Source organism: Eschscholzia californica, unplaced genomic scaffold (genome assembly GCF_041429995.1).
Source record: "Eschscholzia californica isolate CP2 unplaced genomic scaffold, dmEscCali1.0.p SCAF_1, whole genome shotgun sequence".
NCBI lineage: Eukaryota > Viridiplantae > Streptophyta > Magnoliopsida > Ranunculales > Papaveraceae > Eschscholzia > Eschscholzia californica.
The window spans coordinates 66,871,215-66,883,675 of NW_028238198.1; the positions used below are offsets into that span (position 1 = coordinate 66,871,215).

At 37.0% G+C, this 12,461-nt stretch overlaps 2 protein-coding genes across 3 annotated transcripts; both read right to left on the minus strand.

The window, feature by feature from the left end:
• Nucleotides 1-701: 701 nt before the first annotated feature.
• On the minus strand, nucleotides 702-6,211 carry LOC147568448 (LMBR1-like membrane protein). The gene is made up of 14 exons (XM_086654898.1): nucleotides 5,358-6,211; nucleotides 5,172-5,257; nucleotides 4,794-4,909; nucleotides 4,502-4,612; nucleotides 4,189-4,287; nucleotides 3,966-4,088; nucleotides 3,654-3,716; nucleotides 3,512-3,576; nucleotides 2,173-2,282; nucleotides 1,981-2,095; nucleotides 1,823-1,888; nucleotides 1,460-1,570; nucleotides 1,289-1,355; nucleotides 702-1,212 (listed from the first exon to the last, which is right to left on the minus strand). Exons 1-14 carry the CDS (start codon nucleotides 5,705-5,707, stop codon nucleotides 1,165-1,167), a joined length of 1,530 nt encoding a protein of 509 aa, XP_086511024.1. The 5' UTR covers nucleotides 5,708-6,211; the 3' UTR covers nucleotides 702-1,164.
• Nucleotides 6,212-6,673: 462 nt separating this feature from the next.
• Nucleotides 6,674-9,337, minus strand: ROC7 (rotamase CYP 7). 2 transcript variants are annotated; one of them, XM_086654900.1, is made up of 8 exons: nucleotides 9,070-9,266; nucleotides 8,813-8,875; nucleotides 8,456-8,534; nucleotides 8,167-8,214; nucleotides 8,054-8,077; nucleotides 7,406-7,588; nucleotides 7,172-7,247; nucleotides 6,674-7,024 (listed from the first exon to the last, which is right to left on the minus strand). In XM_086654900.1, the coding sequence occupies exons 1-8, from the start codon at nucleotides 9,145-9,147 to the stop codon at nucleotides 6,886-6,888; spliced, it is 690 nt and encodes a 229-aa protein (XP_086511026.1). In that variant the 5' UTR covers nucleotides 9,148-9,266; the 3' UTR covers nucleotides 6,674-6,885. The 2 variants fall into 2 exon arrangements, with proteins under 2 accessions (XP_086511026.1, XP_086511028.1); XM_086654902.1 differs by lacking the exon at nucleotides 8,813-8,875 and having other exon boundaries at nucleotides 9,070-9,337.
• Between the last annotated feature and the right edge of the window lie 3,124 nt (nucleotides 9,338-12,461).

Below are 12,461 nucleotides of genomic sequence, written 5' to 3' on the forward strand. Positions count from 1 at the left end.
GCGATGGTGGGTTTGTGGTGGTTTCGGTGTTGTATTTAAGGTGTGGTCTGGTTTGTGGTGGTCTTGCTGGTGGTTTGTGGTGGTTTTACAGGTAGTTTGTGGTTGTTTTACCGGTGGTTTGTGGTGGTTATATAGGTGGTTGTATAGGTGGTTTTACCGGTGGTTTGTGGTTGTTACAGGGGTGGTTTTGAAGGTGGTTTTGCCGGTGGTGGTGTTGATGGTTTTGTCGGTGGTAGTGTTGATTGGTTTGCCGGTGGTGGTGTTGATGGGTGTTGCCGGTCGTGGTGTTGATGGGTGATGTCGGTGGTGGTGTTGCCGGTGTTGTTCATAGTTAGGACCGGACAAAAGTGTCTAATATGCAAGGGCAGAAATGTCATTTATCGCATTTCAGCCATTTGACCTACTTTTCAGACTTGTTTTGAAGTCTGAAATATTGGGCCTTTTTTTTCAGCCAATTCAGACCTAGGCCCAATTCAGCTAAATTTTCAGATTTCTTTAAATTCAGAAACAAACATCTGAAATCTGAATTGGATTCCAATTCAGATTTCAGATCTGAAAAAATTAAAAAACAAACAGCACCTGAGTCTCAACAACAATGGTTCTTTGTGCTTTTATATCTACTCAGATCACAATTATACTACTGAACGCACAAAGCAATTATAGATTATAGGGATTTGAAACTGTAAAAAACACTGAAAAAAGAAGATGAAATATGGTCTTTCTACTTCATGTTTCATCATCAAATATTAAAGTACATAAAATTTTCAAGTTCCACATAAACTAAAAAAAACTTTGTTAAACTGCACATGCCAAAGAAAAAAAACAAGAAATGGTTCCCGTTTTTGTCTAACTTACAACAGTAGTAGTAGGCGTGTCTCACGTCCATAGGGTAGAACACTATATATCGTCGTAAATCAAACCACGAATGAATACAAAGAAAACGACTAGAACCCGAAAGTAGAGAGAGAGGGAGGAAGAAGAAAGTAGAACACCCAAAAAAATCAGTGACTACCGCAGCAGAAAATACTCCCAAGTATTTAACTGCAGCAATCACAACTCATATAAGAAAGGGCTTCCCGAGACACCACAATATGGAAACAAAAGTCACAATCAGAAAACGACATCGATATGATAAATAAGCTTTTCCAAACAGATGACCACGAATCAACTTGAGAGCTGGAACCTGCCACTAGGTTTTCTCTTTCTCCACCCCTGGACAAAAATTATTCACTTGTCGTAAGAGTATGTAAATTTAAGACGTTTATTACTATAAAGTATTCAAACTTACGAAGGCTGCATAGTATACAAAAGTCAGTCCTGCTAGAACAACAAACGCGATTTGAAACACGTTATACCTAACAAATCAGAGAAAGACACTCAATTAGTAGAAAGCTTGAGCATTAAAATCAATAAGGCTTGATAAATAAATCTTTCGGGCTAGTTATGAGTTATAGCTCACTTGTATAGATATTTTATTCCACGAAGAGATTGTAAAGTATGGCCAAATATTTCCTGTGCAGCAGTTGCTTGAGCATAGTAACCAAAGGCTGTAGCACAGAACTGAATCACACTGCAAAAGACACCGACGATTTTCACTTCATTATTACTACTCACTAAGAGGAGTTGACAGCACATATACGTCGTATAAGTGCATAATCTCGTTAGCAATCACTTATCAGCAAGGATAACTAAAACATGTTTTATGATGAAATGAACCTCAACCAGTAGCATCATCTATTTTACAGGAATATTCAGAAAAAGTTCGCGATTTAAGAGCTCAACCGATTGCAAAATAAGATGCTAGAAGATAGATTTTACAGACCTAATGGAGCAAAGGAGGATGAGTCCCACATTGAATAAAAAGGAGTTCATAAGAGTTGCTCCCCACCTGAAATCAAATTGGTAAAACGGAATCCATAAATCAACCAGTAAAATGATATGGTAAATTTAGATATCAGATAGTAATGAAAAGTTTATTACTTCATGGGGTGGATTGTTATAAAAACTAATCTTAAACCAAGCATCATGGCCCCGGCTATTACTGCAATGAGAAGATAGAAACAGAAGAAGGCAAATGCTGCTGTACCCAAAAGACCTACAAAAGAACAAATTCTATAAGTTAACCTAAAAAGGATGGGAGACAGGTGAAGCACAAAGTTCTTGCTTACGTACCCCAAACACTATCCAGCTTGATAAAAACTTCATTTAGGAAAGGAGAAAGAGGAGGGTTGATTAACAGGTATATGATGATATGTGCTATCCAAGCAACTGAGACGATCAGCCTGGAAAATGAAGACAATAAGGATAATCAGGTTTCATCGCTATCCCCTGTTTTGGTGATACAATAGAATATTTGAAGCAGAAAAGATGGAAGGAAAAGAACTTAAACACACAGGAAAAGACCAAACAACAGAAGTGCAGATCAATATACATTTTGCAAACCGATCTCTAAGTTGGCGCAATGGCGCCTTGGCGGTAACATGGTTACCTATGTTGCCTCTCCCTTAAACAGCCTCTACATTGAAACAGAGGCCATGGTTGTGTATGCCGATTTGTTGACACTTGACATGGCTTACTCTAAAAGTCTGAGTTCCTAATGGAGACAGGAGTGTGTATGCCAAAACAACAGGAGCAAGTGAAACACCAATGTGCTATTTTGGGTTTTTACAGAGTTATATATAGATTTTTAACAGGGGAGATTATTTTTAGGCCTGAATGTTTTCAGTACCTAGCATTTCTATTCCCTTTGGGTAGCCTAAATACAAACCGCTAAAGCATATAGCAAGCACCTGTGATATACTATGATTGTTCAGAAGATACCTACATGATATTCGCTTTGAGGGAATCTTAGATGACCCCAGTTGTGACTTTGATCACAAGGTAAAGCTGCCATTATGGATCTAAAATACTAAAGATGTAAGGGCTTAGATGGCATGGAAAAGAATATTAGGCAAGTGGAAGTTAAGATACATGAGGAGACTAATCCACATAATATAAGATGCAATATATTCACAAGCATCCACCACCTCCCAATAATAGGTGAAGTGACTTCACAAGCGTCCAGCATTCCTAATAACAGGTACAAATGTGCAATATATCCACAAACGGCCACAGTAGGTTCAGAATACTTTTATGGCATCATACATATCAGCCACAAACATTCACGAATTATGCTTTGAAATAGGGCTTTTCTACAGTACCTAATCATATATGGGATGCATTTCCATGTAAATATGCCTAACTCAGTGTTTACAGAGGACAAATGACTGAATGTAAAAGTAGAGTTCAATTAATATTAGTACGCATTTAGCAAAACAACAAGTAAATTAAAGCACTTGGTAATTGTTCTACACTTCATCTACGTCCAACCACTACAGAGTAACTATCACCAGAAACTATTTATATCATATAATGAACTTGTTGAAAATTATTATGGTAGTGAACGATTTTAAGATAGAGAACTGAAGTGCTCGAAACATGATTATACCGTAGCGAGTAGTTAAGTACTTACCCTAGAACTCCCAATACAAGTTTAGCCAAGTATCCAATAACAGTTAAAGCCCACGAAGTCTCCGCCTGGATAAATAAATCATACAAATGAGAACCAAACTCAAAACGCTACCATAAGATGCATATGCTTTACGAGTCTTCACCTTTTCTCCTTGAGGATACATCTCCTCTAAAGCCTTGACGTCTTCTTCTAAATGAAGCAACTCCTGAAAGTTTTCAGTTGATAACTCTAATAAGCACATACACAAGTATATGAGGCCTAAAACATTCCAATACATCAAATTTCCACCAAGCAGAAACGATATTGCAAATACTATGGTAAGAGAACTGCAGTTCATTCAGTGTCATACAGGAAAGGCGTGAGCAAGATTCGTTTACATACAAAAAAGAAATGAAAGCTTAGCTTAAAAAGATCATCATCTTTTTAAGAAATCAAAAGTGGAGTACAAGCATACCTTTTCAACTGCCTTCACATTTTTACGCCATTTTCTCCCCTTAGAACCACTTTTCTCTTCCTGACGAAGTGCGTCAGCTGCTTTCTTTAATTCCTTTGCTTTCTTTCCCAGTTCAGTTGCCTCCTGCAGAAAATCATTTCCAGGATCCTTATGTTAGCCTGTTCATTCAAACACAAGTGCGATGAAGTACATTTTCTGCTAAAGTTCATAACGGGAAAAACACCTTGATGTATTGTGAGCGAGTAATGACAGCCTTCGGGCGCCGAATAAATGAAAAGATAAGTCCCAAAGGCAAGGAAGCAATGCCAACACCCCCAAATATCTGTACAGGAAAGATACTTCTTAGAAATAGAGATTCTTTATTTTCATGAACATAGAAGGAAATAAACCTTTCAAAGTGTCCGAATCAATTTTTAATATATCAAACCCAAAACATATGCGGAAGAAAATATTAGAACAGATATGTTCATTAACTCCAAAACATAAATAAAGTATTAGGCAATATATAACATAAAAGTATCTGAAGGAAAACATACAGAGAAAAGCACTGATCCAACAATGGTAGCGAGAGCAACAACATATTCAGGAAACGTAGTGCGCATGCTCCAAGTTGTTTCCGACGAAGCAGATGCTTGGTATGCAGAGCACTGTATAATAAAAGCATTGTTAGTGCAGAAATAGTTTTAAGTATCGATCAAAACAAGTGAACCATTTCTTCTATCCAACTTACAAAAAGTCTAGAATTGGGCAAGAGACAAAGACACCCAATCATCAAGTAAATATATATTAAGAGACCAACATATTGGGATTAATTAAGTAGGTCCGAACCTGATGACTTGATGAAATACACGGTTGACCACTTGTGAACTCCGACCAACTCGAGGGAAAGTTCGTTGTGGTTGAAGAAAGGTGCCTGACAGTGAAGTCCACCTTCCCAATTATTCCTGAGATATAGACAGATTGGAATAAATGTCAGAGAACTAAACGATGATTACAAAAATAGAAAATGCTACCAAAACTCGAAAACGAGAAAAGGAACCAAAATGTTCCAACCAAATTCCTGTCAATCAGTTAACAAGAAATTAAGCACGAAAAGTATCACATTCTTGATAACCCTAAATCCCATTCTAATACATCCACAAAGAGTCAGTCTTAACAACACTAAAACAATTATACGAAGGAATCAAACTTGGCATAGAAACTAACCATATAAGATACCAAGCACAAGACCACAAACAATGGCAGTTGTCCCAACCCACAATAAAGCACTCTTTATCCGTTTCCCAACAGTCCTGAACAAATTAATCACCACAAACAAATCATAAATCCTCAACTTTAATCCTAAAATCACCAAAAAAAAGAATAAATCAATCAAAACCCTAGAAAATATACTTCTCTTGGTCGCCTTCATAGAAGAACATAGCAAAAGGAATAATGAAGAAAACTAAAACAGCATCAACAATGTAAATAACAAGCCAAAGAGTCTTCATCGGCAAAGTAAGATTACAAGCTCCATTGTAAATTGCATTTCTACAAGCTTGCCGATTAGCTACATCGGCAGGAAGCATTAAAATGGAGATAGCAGCAACGGATAGACCAAGAACAACAACAAATTTAGGGAAATAAGCTTGATTAGCATCATCTGGATGTTGATAGTTGACGAGAAGATAAACATTGAAGATTAGAACCAGAACACAAACTACAATAGCAACGATAACCAAGGCGAGATTAAAATCCCCCATTGTTCTCGATTACTCTTCGAATCGAACCAAATCGATTCGAGATTGAGCAAACGAGTACTCAAGGTATCTAGATCTTATGTTTTTATCTTCAAAATCGAAGAAAAAGAGGAACCGGAGGCAAATCTGGTAACGATTTTATTAGGGATTTTGAATTTTGGTATCCAGTTTTAGAGAGAGAAAGGAAAAAAAGAGGAACTTTTGTTTTCGAAGGGAAGTCTGATTTGGGGGAAAATCGTGTGAGGTTGACAAGGTGAATGTTAAATTACTGAGTTGTCCCTCATGTCTTTTTAGGATTTGTGTTTGAAAAGGGTAGTTTAGTTAGGGCACTTGTGTAATTTTGCAGGCGGTCCCACCCAGTGAGAACATGAGGGTAGACAACCTGTCTAATAGAAGCCAGGTAAGGAAACAATGTTTTCTTGTTATAAGAAATACTCCATAATAAAGGGATGTGGAATTTTGTATTCGAACTTATTAGTTAACATTAGACAATGAACGATTAAGAACTCAGTATGAGTGATTATTTAGATAGATATTGTGTTCTTTTATGGAATGTTCGAATAGGAACTCTAATGGATTATGTCAGTTGTTCGTTTGAGAACGTTTTAGGAACGAACGTGTATGAACTCTAATGGCTTTTGTCGAAGACGTACTTTGCTATCCCAAATAGGACTAGGGTGGTATTCAGCACCCCGAATTCGTATGAGGTACATGGACGACAATAGCTCGAAAGATTTAACCTAGAAGTCTAATAACGCCTGAATTTCAGATGTCCAGAAAGATTATTTAACCTAGAAGTCTATTCCCACAAGCCTATAGGCATTGGAAGTTCAAATGCTGACAGTGGGCGACTGCTAGCCCTGGCAGATTCTAGGACTAGCACAAGAAGCCCCTACTTAAAATTCCATATCCAATTCAAGATTATTAGATGTTGTTCAGTTTGACAAAGAAGATTAGTCTAAGGAGAAGTGAACACAACTAATCTAAGACTGTTTTATTTGAAGTTAAAACTCGGTTCAGGCTGGTTACCCTCAAACCAACTATTCTTCTCAGCAAATGACATCGAAGTTACAAGTTCTACGATTAAGTATGAACTACAGAAGTCGAAAAAGACAGAAAAAGTGTCGAAAAGTATAAATAAACGACATCGACCATATGGTTGGATAGAGAAATGAGTATGATTATAATGGAAGTTCGCCACTGTCTGCAATCACAACACTGCTTTTGGGTGTCCCACTCTGTCGACCTTCAGCTTCGACCTTGTAAACAACATCCATCCCAGAAAGAACCTTTCCAAATACAACATGTCTTCCATCTAACCTGTTAAGATGGATATAAGCACAGTTTTAGTGTCGCGATTATGTACGAGTAACTATATCATAAGTGATTTAGTAACAAGTGATATTAACCCAATATGTAGCAACTGAAATGAATACCAAAAGATGGTTGTATAGACTGTTTATTTACCAGCTAGTTGTAACAGTTGTGATGAAGAATTGTGAACCATTAGTGTCCTGACCTGCATTTGCCATTGATAGAAGCCCTACAAAACAACAAAACACGGTTCGGCTTCAATTCTAATACAGGTCTCAATTTGTATTTCAATATGCACACGTTTTCGTGCACTTAAAGATAAGCCACTATGAGGTTGGACACTGGAATGATAGAGCTACTCAAGCATAATAATGGCTTACGACTTACCTGGTCCAGTGTGCTTTAGCTTGAAATTCTCATCAGCGAACTTCTCACCGTAGATTGATTCACCACCTCTTCCATCTCCAAGCGTGAAATCACCTCCCTGGAGCATAAAGCTTGGAATGATCCTGTGGAACTTGCTACCCTTGTAGTGAAGAGGCTTTCCGCTCTTCCCAATACCTTTCTCCCCTGCATCAAGAAGATACAATCGAAACAAAAAAAAAAAAAGTCAATCCCCATAACCCAAATCCTCTATTATCTCCAACATAACCCAAAATCCACCTTTTGTTCTCCTTTTTAAAATTCACCCTTCTTCCTTCACCCACAAGAAGTAAATAAGTATGATAACACATTGACATGTAAACTAATGCATAGTAAAGAATGTGTCCTCGACAATGGATGTTAACTGCTTTTCACTTATGAAATATCAATAATTACTATATAGGATGATTCTTTGGTGTTTTTTGTTCTTTTTGGTTCTACATATATTCATCGCTTCTTAAAAAAAAATTATCGACAACAAAGCTTCCAAACCTCAGATGGAGAATCTAGAGATAAATTCAATACCCAAGGAAAGACCTCAACATTATCAGGTAAAATAAGATAAGATTTAGAATGATTTTTACAAGCGGTAGAGAGATAAAACTGGCATACCTGTGCAAAGTGCACGGAAATTCTCTGCAAAAAGAATAGAACAGTTAATATCCTAATCAGTAACTTGAATAAAACAAATTAAGAATGACATAATATGTAGCAAGCAAGTTCACCAGTGGTTTTAGGAACTGCTTTCCCGAAGAGTCCCATGACAATACGACCTGTAAACACACATTTCGAAACAATCAATATAGAGAATAACATCCTATTGTAATTCTACAAGATGCAACAAAAAAAAAGTCATTTCTCACTCGAGTAAAATCGTGCATCAATTATCAAGATAAAAAAAAGGAATCCGTGATAAAAAATCTTCGAATTTGTTAAGGAAATAAGTTATGTTTTTGTTAAGGTATGACTTAGATTCCCTCACATTTACACGAAATTCTAGATAAAAATACATACCTGCTGATTTACCATCGATCTCGACATCGAAGAATACTTTGTGGGTAATTTCCTTTAGATCCTCATTTGACTTCTTTGCCTAGAAAAAAGGGCAACAAGAACAAAAATTAAACAACAATACAAAGATGGCAGATTGGGATCAAAACTCTAATCTAGCACTAAAAGGCTCTCATTGATCAAATCATCAAGAAAACTCTCTCTGGCACCTCTATCAACTACACATTTTTGGGACGTGATGAGTCAAATCGGTAGATACGGAAGAAGAAAGGCGAGCTCGTTTCTCACCATAACTCACCTGATCGAGCTCGTTTCTCGCCATAACTCACCTGATCAAGCTCGTTTCTAGCCATAACTCACCTGATCGAGCTCGTTATCGATCTCATTTAGATCAGTTGGTTTTCCAGCATCCCCAAATTGATTCTGGGAACAAAATTGAATCGAAATAAAGGAAATTTTGGGGAAGTTTCTATCTTTTTTATGGATCACTGTAACTCAAAGTATAATAACCTAAATGAATGTTTTATAGTGATGATTCGAGCTGAACTAACGATTGAGAAAGAACAAATACTTGATCAGAAATAAAATTGCAAAGATAATTGATTGATTGGTTTTACCTGGATGACAGCTAGGGTTCCAAACAAGACAAGAACCCATAGTAGTGAAACTGAGATCAGTTTAGTTGTTGTAGCCATTACTTTCTCTCTCTCTACTATCTCTCAGATCCAATATGATCCAAAACACGGCTATTAAAGTAGGGTTTTATATCCCATCATCCTGAAAGGGCTGGGGAAAAAACCAACGACCCCAAACCGGTCGAGGATATCCGAGTTTACGTAAGTAGGGGCACCTGAAACACGAAGACGGGTTCAACCCCACCGTCCCACTAAAATAAAAGGATCCCATTAGGATTTTGAACTCCTACGACATCCCGCCCGAACATGCCCGGTTAATATTTGTCCGAGATAATAACTTCTCTGAGTGCAGTTATGCAATCTCACCAGCATAACGTTCAAATATACAAATCATATTCGACAGAACATAGGGTTTTCCATCAGAAGAAACAAAACACCATCCATATAATATGCATTACGAGTAAAGTCATTAAGTGGAATTAACGACATAACGGCTAAACCCGTATCGTATTCACCCACATCCAAATATGTCTTAAAATACAAGCTATTAGTCGGGTCCATTCTATATACTTCTTTTTTTGTTGAAAAGGTCCATTCTATATATGGAATATAAATCTCCAAAGGGAACTATGTACATGACACTCTTAAGCTTACCCGTATCAGGGTCACGGACCTTAGCTTGAGAAACCGTGAGACCAGCTCGTGGGTCGGGTTTTAGATGGAACTCCACATTAGCCCATTTAACCATATTCCAATCTTCTGCACTAAAACTAGGCCAAAGTGGTTGTTCCATGAATAATGGATTGATTGGTTTCACATTTTTTTAATGGCTTATTCTGAGCCAGAGTACCGATAGTCGGTGTTTGTTGTTTTAGGAACGGGGATACTTTCACCCGTTTTTTATTTTAACCACTTCTTTCTTATTCACATGGACAGTAACGGTTAAATCTTCAATGGGCCTCATATAAAAGTTTGTCGTGCCTTGTTTTGAAAGACATTGGATTTTAATAAGCCTTTTCTCTTCTTTATCAGGCCCATACCAACCAGCTGATAGATGAAAAACAAGTCAAGTTTGACAATTTCACGCCTCTAGATGCGATGATTCAGATGAATTCTTTATTTTTTTTAGTGGTATTCTAGGAGCTAAGGCAAGATCTTCGATTGACATATCGGGGATTAGATTGATCATTCAAAAATGCAACAACAAAAGCCTTTCTAGGAGGAAGATTATCACCTTTTCCAATATATTTCTACCATTATATCGGTTCCCGGAGCAATAAAGTGTGAATAGAAGGTAAAGGCGAATTAAATTGCGGGTAAATAGAGATAACAAATTTAACTTGGTAAACTAATATCATATATGGGAAGTGGGTCTAATGGGTGGTTTGATTTGAATTTTGTTTTGGGAGATTTTATAGGCCCCTCAGTTTTGTTAAAAGGGCTTCCCTCAACGATTATTTATCAAGTGAAATGGTTCATGGGGAGGCCTTTTAACAAAATTGGGGAGGCTCTGTAAAACTTCCCTTTTGTTCTTAGAAGTCCACCGTGATTACCAACATGATTTGTCCCAGTCAGACTGATCACATGAAATTCGAGCCTGCTACCGTCGGGTTTGGACCGACTCCGACCACTTTTTGACGCAAAACTCTTCGTCCCGACAGAAATTATCATATCTGACCACTTTAACTCTAAAGCAAAGGGGAATACCCACTCTAAGCAAAAAAAAAAATGAAAACCCTAAGGCCATGTTTGGCACGCGGGAATCATGTGGGAATGGAATGCGATTCCTGGGAATCACATTCCCGACTACTGTTTGGCTCGCGGGAATACAGGGGTATTCCTATTTCTGAAGGAATGGGATTCCCTCCAAATGGGGTAATAGCAAACCCAGGGAGGGGGGTGGGTTTGTGATTCCCATTCCCGGGAATGATTTGATTTAATATTTCTGAACAAAATAATCCTTGATAAAATATTAGAATGACTAATATTAAAATCGTCATTCTCATAATATTTTTACTAAAAAATTAAAAACATAGGGTTTCAACCACCACCATAGCAACACACACACTCTCTCTCTCCCACCCTCTCGCTCGAACATAACTCTCTCCCTCTCTCTCTCTCTCCATATCTCTAGTTTGTTTCTTCTCTCTTGCTTTTTGTTCATTAAAAATCGATCTCATAACATTTAAAAAAATTAGTCGAGACCTTATTTATTTCAAATAAATCTCTATATACAACTTAAATTAGTGTATCACGTTACTATTTCATATCTATAAATTTGAATATATAATACTAATTAAAATATATATATAACAAAGTTGACCTATAATTTATGTAGTTTAAGTAAAGGATATAACAGGACTTTCGTAAAAATTTACATTCCTCTTCCTACACAAACCAAACAACACGTTAGGAATTCATCGGGAATGGAATTCTTATTCCTGGTTGAACCAAACATTAAACCAAAATAATCTGATTCCCGGGAATCGCATTACGGGAATGGGATTCCCGGGAATGACATTCCATTCCCGCGCGCCAAACATGGCCTAACTACATAAGCAAAGAGGAATACCTGCTCGCCATGGAAAAACCTTAATGTAGTGAAGTGAAAATTTATCAGCAACCGGAACCCTTTCTCTGATCATGAAACTTCTCGCCATAATGGAGGGTGCAAATGCTCGATTCACTTGAGAGTAGCAGAGTAAGGAAGAGGGTTGTGGGGGTAAAACCATTGAAATCTACAATTTTTAGATTTCCTTTTATACAAGACTAAAGAGGCCAGTAAAAATTGAAAAACTTTTTTTTTTTTTTTTTTGAGCCAAGGGAAACATATTCTATTAATAAGTGACAAAGTCACGATGATACATGGATGATAATTCTTATTTCTCTCCTCTGAAAACTTCATGAGAGTTACATACCTTTAAATGCAAAGTGCCTCATGAAGGGAAACAAATTGGACAAGACACAGACACAATGATCCTAAAGATCGAAATAAAAAGACCCTAAAGGCAGGGGCGGCCCAAGCAGTTGGGAGGCCTAAAGCGGAGAAAATTTTGTGGCCCTTAATAAACTAGCTATAAATTATTTTTTTTGCTATAACAGTTATGTTAGTACAAAAACATAACTAAAATCTTCATTGATACTTTTGTTGCTCTTCTTATCAATGTTTCTGTTAACAAGTTCTTCACTAACATTTTTATTTTCATGTTCTTCAACAATTCTTTTTCATGCTCTCCATTACTATGTTCATCCTCAATATTTTCATTAACTATTTCTTCAACGTCATTTTTGTTAGCGATTCTTCAATTACATCAGTGTGTTTTACACCAGAACTAGAATTACCTGTTGTAGAATTCTCTAACCCTCTAATTTTT

Excerpts from the sequence above, each read along its gene's own strand:
- ROC7 (XM_086654900.1), bottom strand. The coding sequence starts at position 9,147 with ATGGCTACAACAACTAAACTGATCTCAGTTTCACTACTATGGGTTCTT. Across the intron at positions 8,078-8,166 it reads AGCAGTTCCTAAAACCACTG|AGAATTTCCGTGCACTTTGC; the intron begins GTGAACTTGCTT and ends TTCTTTTTGCAG. Across the intron at positions 7,589-8,053 it reads TTTCCGTGCACTTTGCACAG|GGGAGAAAGGTATTGGGAAG; the intron begins GTATGCCAGTTT and ends TTCTTGATGCAG.
- LOC147568448 (XM_086654898.1), bottom strand. The coding sequence starts at position 5,707 with ATGGGGGATTTTAATCTCGCCTTGGTTATCGTTGCTATTGTAGTTTGT. Across the intron at positions 4,288-4,501 it reads TTGGATCAGTGCTTTTCTCT|ATATTTGGGGGTGTTGGCAT; the intron begins GTATGTTTTCCT and ends TTTCCTGTACAG. Across the intron at positions 3,717-3,965 it reads ATGTGAAGGCAGTTGAAAAG|GAGTTGCTTCATTTAGAAGA; the intron begins GTATGCTTGTAC and ends GAAAACTTTCAG.